Source organism: Nylanderia fulva, unplaced genomic scaffold (assembly GCF_048542155.1).
Source record: "Nylanderia fulva isolate GAGA-0341 unplaced genomic scaffold, ASM4854215v1 Scaffold2, whole genome shotgun sequence".
Classification (NCBI taxonomy): Eukaryota; Metazoa; Arthropoda; class Insecta; order Hymenoptera; family Formicidae; genus Nylanderia; species Nylanderia fulva.
The window spans coordinates 3,106,496-3,119,720 of NW_028190263.1; the positions used below are offsets into that span (position 1 = coordinate 3,106,496).

Sequence of the window (13,225 nt, forward strand, 5' to 3'; positions counted from 1 at the left end):
AAATTGTTTTGTATTAAATTTAAAAAAATTTTATCATATATTTTTTTTGTTTATTTTATTTTTAATCAGTTTTTAATGCAAATTATAAAATATTTATTTATGTTTATAGTATTTACGTTTTTAATTAAATAATTTTTCTTTATTTTCTGTACAAAATATTTAAATAATTTTTAATAAAAATAATGTATTTGTAAATTATGAGATCAAATGGCATATGTGGCAAAGTGGCTACTGATTATGCATGCTGAGTTTATAATATAATTTATTGTATTATTTAATTAATTCTCATGTATTGTCTATTAATTATTAATTGCAGTAGTTTGTTAAAATTGCATTCACGAAATTAATATGAAATAGTAGCTGAAACGTCGTGCATTATATGTTTTATAACGTACTGATGCTTCATATTATATACTGCACTAAACAATAAATTATACATATATATATTTCCCCCAATATAATGTATCATTAAACCAAATTAATTGAAATATATAATTCTTTGAACTGTATTAGTGAAACTGCGTCATTCTGTTTCTGTTAGGTAAAAAATATTTGGAATCTATTTTATAAACAATATGAGCACGTACACAATTTTCAACGACGTTAAAAATATTTTATTTAAACACTACAGCGGTAAATTGCCCGAATGTAAATAGAAAAATATGATTGCATCTGGATTTTGCCGGATTAAATAAAAATAGGGAATAAAAATAAGTTATATACATCGATGTACATAGCAAACCGGAGGAATTCGATATAGGTTTGCCATTATAGAAAAATCTCGGGGGGAAACGCGAAAACAAACGCGACGCTGCGGTCTCTTTTACGAATATGAATATAATCCTTGTCTGCCCGAGCCAGCCAGGATTCATCCTGACGCGCTCATGCATAAGCCATTTACTGATGGTTTACGGAAACGTCGGAAGAGCACACCGCGCGACTCGAAAGCAAATTTATACATTATTCGCCGGTGATTATATAGGACAGCGGATCTCGCGGAAGCCGCTCTCGGCGTAGGGCGTTTCAATTATTCGTATCTCTCCGCGATGTAATTCACCGATACAGGAAATTTTCGACCTTCCGCGGTTAACCGTGCGCGCCTCGCGTCCGCAACCGCCTGCGGAAAAGCTTTACACGGTCTTAAATCATGGTTTTGATGGATTAAGGCAAGCAAGAGGAATTAGCTGAGCTCTATAGACTGAAATTACAGTCGTGTCGTACAAAGCGTGTACCTTGATAAACATTTATATAAATTCAAAACTGCTAAATCTATATAAATGTACATATCTATATTAAACGCTTGCGAACCAGATATCTGTCGATTCAATTTTTAATTTTACCGGCAGAAATATTTTTGCGATAATAAAATTTTAATTAAAATTTTATTTTTTTTTATAGTCACGATCTCAGCCCCGATGCGCAGCACTAGCCGTTGACGAGTTCTACGTGTGTGAAATTATGAACGTGATGTCATGTAGCATGATTTTTCTCGGACCGACCTGTTGATGAAGTATGGGGTGGTTCTTCCTTGCCAGTATTTTGCTGCTCTCCTTATGCGGTAAGTCTTAAAAAGATGATTAAACTCTTACATAGAAGAACTCTTACATGAGATTTACACTCTTACATAGAAATATGTAATATTAGAATATTACTTTGCGCTGCGATTGTTTATGCAAACAAATCTGCGCGCTAATATCTTCAAATTATTTATATTATCATTAATTTATTTATATTATCATACAGTCGAAATACGCACTGTATACCTCTCATAATTTGCGAGGAAATATTTATTGAATATTTATATTCCAACATAATAATTTACACTTGTTTTTAGAATTATTTAAATAATATTGATTTTGTTTCTGATTTTTTATTGATTAATTTTAGAAATACATAAGAAATAAACAAAAATCTGAATTGTTGAATATCAAATATATGTGTAAAGAATGAATATATTTGCAGTGCAAATTACATAGAATATTATCTATGGCTCATAAATTATACATTTTATAACGCAGATTCCCGATTAATGTAAAATATCGCGTTTAGTAATCAGTCCAATGAACTGTGATTCATAAATTAATTTCTGAAGTTGTGAAATATTAAAGTCTTAATTTATTCATAACCATTTTGCCAATTAACAATTATGCAATCAAAAATTCAAGCTGCTCCAAAGATAAAACAAAGATGTTCTTTTTATAAAAATAGCAATTCCTGTCACGATTGGTTAAAACAAAATTGATCACTGCGCGGATTCAATAATTCGTTCAACCTCAATACAAGCTGTAGCGGTTTTGATTCTAAAAATTATTACTTTGTTTGAAATATTGATTTTCTATTCGTGGCAAGACTTGTGTTTGTTACGCGGATCGTAAAATCTAAATTTTTATCTGCATATGCAAATTATCTAACATTATCGGATGTAGAATAATGAAAAAAAAATCTTCATGAAAAATATTTGCGTCCTTCACGTCGTTAATATAACTTTGCATTAAGGATGCTGCGAACCCGTCAATCACATATTTCGCAAGCCTGACGGTAAAAATTAATTTTTTACCCTCATTATACATCATATATATATACATATATATGTTGCAAAGAATTTGTTCGGCACTTTTTACACGAGCAATGCATGCGACAAAAATAGCACTCGACGATTGTCTTGATTCACATTTCAGTAAATTTATATTGCAACAAATATTCAATTCAATTTAAAATCAAATTTAAAAGTAAAAGCGCTTAAATTATTGAATATATAAGTATGCGCTCTTCAATCTCTTGAAAAATAGATCAATCCAATTTCGAATAATAATGATAAGTACATTTTAGTAGCAATGAAATGATAGTAATAAAAGTTATAATTGTCACTCATTCAACCAAGTGCGATTCCATAACTGTTAGAGGGAATGCAAATTGAAAATTTTTCTTCTCTTCTCTTTATTATGATGATTGATGATTGCCTGATATCACAATTCGTAGCAAGTAGAGCGTGAAATACGATTCTGAGGCAAATTTCATAATGTACATTTATTGTTCGCATTCAAATATGTTGAAAAGTGGATCAAGCGAGTTTTGTGCGATCATATATACATATACTTATGTGTTCACGATATTTGCACATTGACAAATTCCATTTATTGAAAAGATACGGTTTACGAAATTCGCTTTGCAACAGGTATTGAAATTGGCGAACTTTGATATTCTATTCAAAAGAATAAGATTATTGAAGGGGCAAACTAATAGCCACTAATAGCTTTTTTATTCTAATAAAATTTACTTACGATTTTACCATGTCCTACAGTTTTTAAAAAAATTTATATTGATATAAAAAAGAGATGGAGATATTTTTTGTTACAATTTGAGATACAATCTTAATATTTATTAAGGTAAGTCTTTTTCGATAACATATGCGATTATGACATGACAATTTAAGGGCAATAAAATTTTTACATTGCATTGAAATGGGTATAATTATAAACATAATTCTTTTATTGCAAGTGTTTTTCTTTTACTGCAAATGTTATAATAAAAAAATATTTTAGAAACTAAAAGCTATTCAAAAAACATAGGAAGATAGAAACTAATATTATAAGAACAAATAAATGAATATACTGATTCTTAATAAATTTATTTCCTTTATAAAATGTGTATAATTTCAAAATTATTCAGATATAATGATTCAAATTTAAATATAATTAGTATTCAATAAATTGATTATGGAGCTGTGCAATTACAGCTTAATTAATTATAATAATTATGACATGTATAATTTAATTATGGTTTATAATCATACATAATTTTCATTTATATATATCTCTTTATAATTCTCGTTGTTATAATCATTCATCCACATTGAGTGGAACCCTAAATGCAATTCATCAACTCTCCTCTGTAAATGCCCGTCAATCCGTTTGTCATCACATCAATGTCACTCCTTGACCCAACAGTAAACTGAAATCCTATCTATCTCTAAACATATATATGCGTTAATTTAAGAAATATATCAAATAAAAATATTACATATTGATACTTTTATCTCTTTAACGTTATCTCTATTATCTCGTATATTACGATTATTTGTAATTGCCAAAATTAAATAGGAAACTCTAATCGATAAAATATTAACAACAAAATTTATTTCTCTTATAAATTTATAATTAAACGATTTGCTAACTGCTAATCTCACATATTTTTCTACTTAAAAATTCTTTGATACATATACTTTTTATGTGATTAAAACGTTTTGTCTCATACATATTAAAAATAATATGTCATATATATGAAGAAATTAAGGATATCAATAATAGAGAGCATAGGGGAGATGCGAGCAAAATGCACAATTTAAATGTTTATATAATAAATCATTTTTGTTTTTTTAATTTATCCAGCTTATATATTTATATGTTGCAACTTTTTTGCGGTATTTTTATAAAATCAATTCTTCTAAAAAAAAAAAAAAAAAAAAACCTCAATCTTTATATAAAGCGTTAAATTTTTATAGATCAGTTTTATATATGTACGTACATATGCATAATTTGCAAGCTTTTTGCAAATTCGAGAAAGTTTTTTTTATAAAAATGTGGTGTTTTTTAAAAGACGAGAGATATAGATTTTATAAAAAAAAGCTTCCAATATAAATATTTAAATTTGCCAAACCAAAAATCACATCAATAATTGATCATAGAAACACTTAAATGATGCTTTTCACGTTCGCACGTCACATTCTCTATTTTTGAATATCCAGCAAGCAATCGAGAAGCCAACAGACATAAGAATAACGTCTAGCAATTCTTCTCTTAGACCATTCAATAAACGATTAACTAATAAATGTTAGATAAAGCAAGGTGAGCGAATCGCCGGAATCGAATATCTATAATCCATAATCGTGAATTCCCTCCTGTTCTCCCTTCGAATCCGATCGAATGCGAATCTATAGTTTAACGGCGCACGCCCTACCTGTATATTTCATGCTGCTTCCTGGGAAAGCGGCGGGAGCGCCGATGCCACAGGGTGGTGCTGGAGGTACAGGGACCCATGGTCAGCCTCAGGCCGGCTCGTCGCTGAGCACTCCGGGCCCCGGCGGCGGTGGATCTACCGGTGGTGCTACCGGAAGCGGCGGCGGCGGCGGTGGCGGTGCTACCGGCTTCTCCACCGGCGCTGCCGGGGCCGCTTCTTTCGGTCTTGGCGTTACCGGTGGATCTATCGGCGGAGCGACCGGAGGTGGCGCCGGCGGCGGTGCCGCTGCATCCGGGACCTGGTCCAAGGGACAGGGGTCCAAGGGCCCGGCACGTCGGGGTCGTGGGTGGCGCGATTGGCGTCGCGGCGATCCTACCCTCATCAAGGGCCTGTGGAAGTCGAAGGGTCCTCTAGGTAAAGTCTTGGGACTTGTGCTAGTTCACGCAAGATTAGGCTGCTTGTAATAAGTGTTTGGGAATGGTTGTTATGTGGAAGCTGGTGTCGAGAAGACTGATGTTTACTCTTCACGGAGGGTGTTAAAATTGGCATTCTTTAATTTAGATAACTTTGACTTCAAATATTTTATTCTTCATTACGACATTAATTGTGTATTGTGTTGTGCAATTGTGACGAGTTGGCTATATATTCTTTCTTTCTTTTGATCTTGCGTTTTTAATTGTTTGTTGTTTATTCTTTGGATTTCTTCAGCGAAAAATACAGACTTACTCTTTATTTCTCGGCATAAAATACAGACTTTACGCTTTAGCAATTCTACAGAGTTGCTAATTAATCTTTTGATATGCTTCAAGCACCATTGTATGATAATTTTATTGTTACGTAAAAATGTGCTGGCTTTAAGATTGTTATTTTTGCTTGCCATAATTATAATTAAAATTTTGCATGAATGTGTCTTAAACTGGATAGTTTCAATAACTTCATGCTTTTTTAAGTCCTATGTATTTTTATCATACAAAATGAAATCTTATACCTAGAAACAATATATTTATAGGAATATCTATAAGAAAGAGTGATTTCAAGTAATTTATATTTTTTTGTAGATATCTTTCTCTCTTCCTCAAGAAAATATAAGACATCAAAAATTGCATTCGCGTAGATGATATAATATGGATGCAATTTACATTATATACTCGTTTACTTCTACTTTTATCGATTCGGTGTTCGTAGCGAAACAGTAAAACTTTTTTAGTTTTATTTTGGCATAACAGCAGCTGTCACGAAATCTCATATCACGACAGTCGAACCATAAAGCACGTCTTGCAATTTCACGAAAGTTAGTTGCCCGTCCGTGATTATGCGCTCGTTTGAATGGCAAGATAATTAACAAAAAAAATCCAGAAAACTTTTCCAGAGAATTTTTAGTTATATCGGAATACTCTCTATTTTTTCAAATAGATGGAATTTTAAAAGTGGAAATAGGGTTTTTTAAATTTTAATGCGCGGAAAAATAACATTCTACATTCTACATATTATCCGATCGAAGTTTAATCATGCATGTAATCGCCACGAGTTCAATTAGATTATATGAGAGAACGCATAGGAAAGAAAAATAATCGGATTAAAATCTAGTTAATTTTTGACGATATTTGAATTTTATACCGGAAAAACTTTTTATACCATTTTGCGGACGGAACTCATGACAGTTATACATTTTCTGCAGTAGCTAGTGACAGTCATTTACCAGTATTGTTAGAGGACCAAGGTAGGGATATAATGGCGATAGCTGTGAAAAATTCATGAAACGAACAAACGAAATGGCGTCTTTTTGCTTGCGTTTTCCGCCGGTTCGAGTCTCTGTTTTAACTTTCAAATACGACTCTGGCCGTGAGGAGTCTCTCTTTCGTTTTAGAAATTTCGAATTTTCATCGTAGATTAAGATTATACTTGACCATAAAGTTTTAAAGTCGTCTCACTTTCGAAAAAAAGCAACATAGAACTATAAATATGCAACACGATATTAATTCTTCATTAAAATGATTAACTCTTATGCCAGATTCTAAAGTCGCATGCATATATATTTATTCTTAATAATTAATAGAAGTTTCAGTTTAATTAACTGTAGAAAATGGTCATCAAAAAGATTGTAATATATTAAAAAATAATTAATTCAAAAAAATATGATATTCTATAATTAAAACATTTTCTTTTTCATAAAATTGTTGGGAATATTAAATAATATTTTTTGTGTAAATTATAATATATACATTACGATTGATATTGAGAGTTTACCCAACATTAATTTCTCATCGAGTAATCAATAAGTGAATCTTGCAATTTGCTGGTCAAACATTGATTAATCAAATTCTCAGTGAACTGAAACGGAAACTTTGAAATATTGCTGATCAATTTACTAGCACCACAGTTTGCTGAAATTACTGGCTATAAACTAACCAACTTGCCGTTCATTGTCTTTGCCGGACCCGTCAGTACGAAACATGTATTTATATTTCAAACGTCGATCGATTTCGAACCATACGTCAGCTTTTATTTTTCAAAATCGTGATTTCTTTCCCAAAATGCCACCCCTCCACACACACACACACACAAACAAACAAACACAGACACACTCTAGAGTATTGTTCATTGCATCCGTACATTATAGTTTTGATTTCGTCTTGCATTTCCTCGAGCGATGTGCGCACATAATATCTAAAGCAATTAATTCAATTGTGTTTCGTGTATACGCGCATGCACTCGAGATAACAAATGATACCTGAAGGGGTTGAAGCAACAAGCATGCATTAGCACTTAAGCACCTTGCGCATGTCGGCGATCTTCCCACGATGCATGCGCTATACCCAACTGTTTACACACTTACTTTACCGTCGTGCAAGGATGTTAATTAGCTTTTTGACCACGCGTGTCACGTGACAAGGGCGTTACACGAGCACGATCCCGTGTCTTTGCGTGTGAGCAGATTCGCTAGGACAAGCGGAGATCTACATCATCGTGGCTCTTCTAATCGGCTTTATCACCGTGGTGATCGGATGCTGGCTGTCCGACAATTGCTGGTCGCCGGAGCCTGAAGGGGTGGTCACCCTCGCATAGCCTAGTGCCGACTTCCGTGCCTCCAGGCGATAACAACTACCACGACGCCCCTCCTACAGGATTCTTCAGGACCTCGCCCGCTATTCGGATCATCGACGCGGTAACGCACCCATCGGCAATCATCGCCCGTTGCTCGACATCAATGACAATGACACGCTGTTGCGCGTATGAGCGTACTTATTGTTAGTCATGTACTGAGAAAGAGGAAGAATCGATGGCTCCTCGCAAATTCCTGTCTCGCGATGGAGACGAGTTTTCGAGCAGGGTCGGTTCTTCAATGTAAAGGAATTGAAGGCTAAACGAGATTAGAAGAAAGAGATTCTGAAATTCTTCGCTCTATACACTGTGTAATCGATTTTTCTTTAAATTCACACCAAATATTGGCGATATATTGAATCAATCATATTGGAAAATTCATGTCGCAGCATTTTATATACACGGCGGATGAGAGGATACGAGGCTCGTTATCGATCGAAGTGATTATGATCTCTAGAAGACTGACTCTCTGCAGTTGTAAGTCAGTTCTCCTTTCGCGTCGTAATAGCCGAGGGAAGAGATTTTCTTAAACTTGATTAACATATAATTAGATATGTGCTCGGAGCGTGTCTGGATTCGATCGCGAACGGATTCCATTAAGGATATTGAATGTTCTATGTCTTCTCATCCACTTAACCGTTAATTTAATTAATGCCTAATTGTAAGCATTGACGGCGCGTCCAGCGCATTGTTACGGAGTTGCGAAGTACATGTGATATGGATATCAATATTATTGTCTCACTTATTATGCAATTATATGTCAGGATCTAAGACTTCCGGTAATAATTGATAATCTTTCAAGCGCAAGTTACGCAAAAAATCAAGACAAATCTATATCTATATTGGATTATGATGAACACCCTGAAGGAGATATCTTTGAAATAAAGTATCTTGAATACATCTGCATTATATCAATACACAATACACACAAATACGCCATTCGATAACAATACAATCATCGATCAAAACCAAACGCGTATTCTCAGTCAGTCAGTATCTTTAGGTACTACACTTTTTTACGATTAGAGAATCTCAGGCCAGAGCTACCGAAGCTTCCGAATAACTTCTGAAGGTTCGTCTTCTTCAACTTATCTAAGCGCTTGTGACTTTCATCGCTCACGGTAAAGTCGAATCGACCTTTTTCCCTCGTTCTTTTTTTTTTACGACCGGCAGAGAATCGCGCTTTCCAATTTTAAAGCGAGAGTTCGAAGGACCGCCGTCCACGCAAAGAGTTTGCGCCGACACTCATCGGACGTGAAATCCGATTCGGATTCAGCGGGGTTTGTACATGCGCGAATGGACGGATTGCGAGTGCACTGCAAAGTTCTTATATATTGCACGGTAATACGGCAAAGTTACCGCATCAGACGGTGATCCGCAACGAAGTTGCAGCCGCTCGCAAAGTCCGAAAATGGGTCGATAGCCGCGATGGCCCTCCTCGCTGACCGCTGCTTCCTGATTCGCTCGTAACGTCATTAAAGTGTATCGTAACGAGACGAGAGAGCGGTGGAGGCAGGCGTTATTCGAGTTATACTCGTCGGTATACGGATAATAGTTTCGCCCATATATACGTCTTAATCGTCGCATTCCGCGTATATGAACACGATCATGAACTGCTACGTTGACTACGAACCTCCATCGGGATTCCGATCCGATTCGATTCTCTCCAGCAGCCTCTCGAATTTCGCCACTCGTTCTCTATTATCTCGCTATCGATTTATCATCATCGATTGATGAATTTTCATTGACCTCGCGCGGATATTTGCTTATCGTAACATATCGTTAAGAGACTGATTTTTTTTCTAATTAATCTTGTATTGTCATTAGCGAAATCCGATTCTTATTTAATATCTATTTTCGGGTTTTATCTCTTGATATTAGATAGTTGATACATTTGATCGCGAATCAAAAGTCCTTGACACATTTTCTATTATAGCGCTAATCCAATGTAATCTTGATAAGATGTTTCGACGTTAATTGTTAGAAGTGTCGCTGTTTTAGATGAAATAAATTGTTTATTTTTAATTGCGTTATTCCTCGTACAATATTAACAATAAGAATTGATCCAAAATAAGTAACTCTCTTACGTAATTATTTATATCACATATTTTTCCATAAAATTGATTTATTTATGTTATTACGTGTTACTCTCTTACTTCTTTAAGGCCACTAACATATCTTAGGTGTGTACGTCGGGCATACCTATCAAACTACAGAACAGGTAATTACTGCACACTATATAGAACCGTGTAGAATCGAGTATTGACTTAACGGCATCGGGAATGGGCTCGATACGATTAACTGAGAATGTCGGGACTGTATCGGTTTTACTTCACGGGGCGCCTCGTGTAGTGTGGTTAAACACGATAGAACCGATCGTTAGCACGCGATCTGTGCCGGATTAATGAAAATCAACGGACGAGATGTGATTAATATACCGCTCTCGCGCACGTTTCCGTTTAATATCCTACTAGGACGAACGGCGTCCCTTTTGCGTTTTTTTCGCGCACGCTTTGTGTCTCTGAAACTCAATATATTTTTAATAATAAGTTTTCATTGTCTCTCTTTTATTTGCTCAACTGTTTTTTAATTTAACTTTTAATTCGATTTCACCGTGAAATATTCCGTTGCGCAGATTGACAATTTGTTTTCCGTCTACATACATTTTAAATAGCTTTTAACAAGATTTTAATTTATACAATAATTTTCTGAAATTTAACTTTTATCCTGTTGAAGAGATTTGTTAATAACTTTAATAAATTAATAACATATCTGATGAATACAAACGAGCTGTACGATACTTGATTGGCTCTCGTGTCTGGAATCACTGCAACGATTGCAGTAACGAATGAACGAGTGTATCAACAAAAAACGCTTCATTCGTACAAAAAAGCATCTTGTTTGCAAGATCAACTGTATGATCATAGTTTTTTGTTCGCGATTTTATTGACGATGAGATTCGATTAGGGAAAAAATTAAAACACGAGCAGTGTGTTTTTATACACAGAATATTTTTTAAGTTATTAAGAAGTAATAAAAATTTTCTACAAATCTCTCTATTAACAAATGTTACAAATGTATTTGACACTAAAACTCACAGATTTTTTTGTTAAAACAATATTTTAAGTTTATAAAAATTGGCACCGGAATTAATATATAAAATCACGGAGTCGAAAATAACGCCGGATTGACACAAAAATGTTGTACGGTTCCATTAAATGATTAAACATTACGCGAAAACGGAGAAGGAAAAAAGCAAATCGCAGTATGCTAATATCACGTTTTCGGTTCTAGCTGGCAAATTGAAAAATTTCATATAGTGGGATGATGCCTCGGGGCAGATTTGATGCTCTCGGGTACTCGCCAACGCATGCCCGTGACGTACGCAAAAATAACAAACAAGACGCAGATTTCTATGCGTGGTACAGGTCGATGATATAGACAGCGCGATATATCGTCCAAAATGGGGACGATCGCTGTCGAATCAACGATCTGAATTTTTTCCCTCACTTTCTCTCTCTCTCTCTCTTTCTTCCTCACATTTTGCACTCGCGTGGGACGAGCGGGTCGCATTGACAGACTAATTAACCCGGAAGCTCTCCTGCTCGCCGCGTTTATTTTATCTGTCGCGCGAGAACCCGCGAGCGCATACACACGCCCGGTTGATCGATTAATTGAATTTTGATGGACAGGCGCTTAATGATCTCAAAGAGCAAAAAATTCCGTTCAATGAGCAGACATTTTATTATAATTTACAATTTTACAGCGACAGTCTTTCGGAGATATTAATTTCATTGAAAATTCTCTTCGCTTTATTATAGCTATAAATGCAATGCATTTGCAGCGAATTAATTATTTTATCCGCGATAATATTGATGCTTTTATCTAAAACCATTATTTTCATCCAAAGAATCTCTAATTCTTTTATACAATATAGTACACGGAAAGAATTTGTAGAATTTACTCTGAAAATCATGGTAATCGTAATATTGTACAATATAATTTTGGAAGAATGTTATAAGAGTTGCTTTGATGAATATTTACCACAATAAAAATATTAATATGTACATACATAGTAAAATAAATGGAACATATTCGATATCTTATTGTAGTAGATATTAATAATCTTTATTTGTGGTAAAAATATTAATCTAGCAATCCCTATTGTTCCACGATTCATGGATTTTTAGTACAAAATTTGAAGAGAAAATTCTCTCTGTGTACATACATACATATATTACAACCCTTCATTACACCGCAAACACATATCCCCGTACATTTTGAGCCGAGTAACATTCTTTACTCACGTTCGATAAATTGTCGAGTGGTGTAACGTGAAATATACGCGGAAAAGCAAAAAAGAGTTAACCGAAATCCACGTCACGGCGACTACATATTTCGCTGATGAGGATTCCAACGGCGTTTCCAGCAGGCAATGTGAATTATAGCGGACGATGCGAACCGGACATCCTCGGGGGCGCGCGCGATCGTCGTCGCACGAGGCGAGGGCGAGAACGTAGTAACGTTACCACGGGGGTTGCTGGCGCGAGTTCGCGAGCTTCGTAAATCACGGCTGACAGCAGCGTCGCGTCCCCAGTGTACCCGCGTGTACGCTCGCCGAATACGTCTCGGACAATGCGCGCGTGTTCCGTTCCGTGCCGATGTCTCCCTCGACCGAGGATCTTTTCCCGAAAAATCGGGAAATCCCGCGTCTATGGGATCGTGATGCGCGATCACTCACTCTGTCTGACATTCGTAATCGTCCGTTTCAAAGGTAACCCATTAGTAACCATTAGGGAATAAACACATTTTCCTACTTTTCGGAAAGCGCAGATTCTGAATAGCATTTCTTCAAGTTGAAGTGGCCCCTCGTTTTAATGCGATATTTGTGTATAACTGAGTCAGTGCGCCGCAGATACGTATATGATTTGCGAATCAAAAATATTCAAATTGAATTTCGAATTTATATTGTGTACCTATATTTATATTGAAAAAGAGAATATACACATAGTAAGTTAAAACTCAAATATTGAAGCAAAGTTTATTTAAAATTAAATAAAAAATATTATCGTTGTGTATTTGAAATTTTAGAGCTTATTGTTTATCGGCAATGTTCTTATATGTATTGTTTGTAATCGTTAAATCGAAAATAATTCTAAACTTATAT

At 34.9% G+C, this 13,225-nt stretch overlaps 1 protein-coding gene across 2 annotated transcripts in view; it reads left to right on the plus strand.

Moving 5' to 3' along the window:
* LOC114945325 (uncharacterized) overlaps window positions 1–8,958 on the plus strand; it is a 47,166-nt gene extending 38,208 nt beyond the window's left edge. The window contains exons 3-6 of one of the 2 annotated variants that reach the window (XM_029321474.1): window positions 1,399–1,558; window positions 2,497–2,538; window positions 4,987–5,370; window positions 7,892–8,958. In XM_029321474.1, the coding sequence (XP_029177307.1) occupies window positions 1,513–1,558; window positions 2,497–2,538; window positions 4,987–5,370; window positions 7,892–8,022 (603 nt within the window). In that variant the 5' untranslated portion in view covers window positions 1,399–1,512 and the 3' untranslated portion in view covers window positions 8,023–8,958. The remainder of the gene's footprint in view (window positions 1–1,398; window positions 1,559–2,496; window positions 2,539–4,986; window positions 5,371–7,891) is intronic. The other variant, XM_029321475.1, reaches the window with a different exon arrangement.
* Window positions 8,959–13,225: the final 4,267 nt, after the last annotated feature.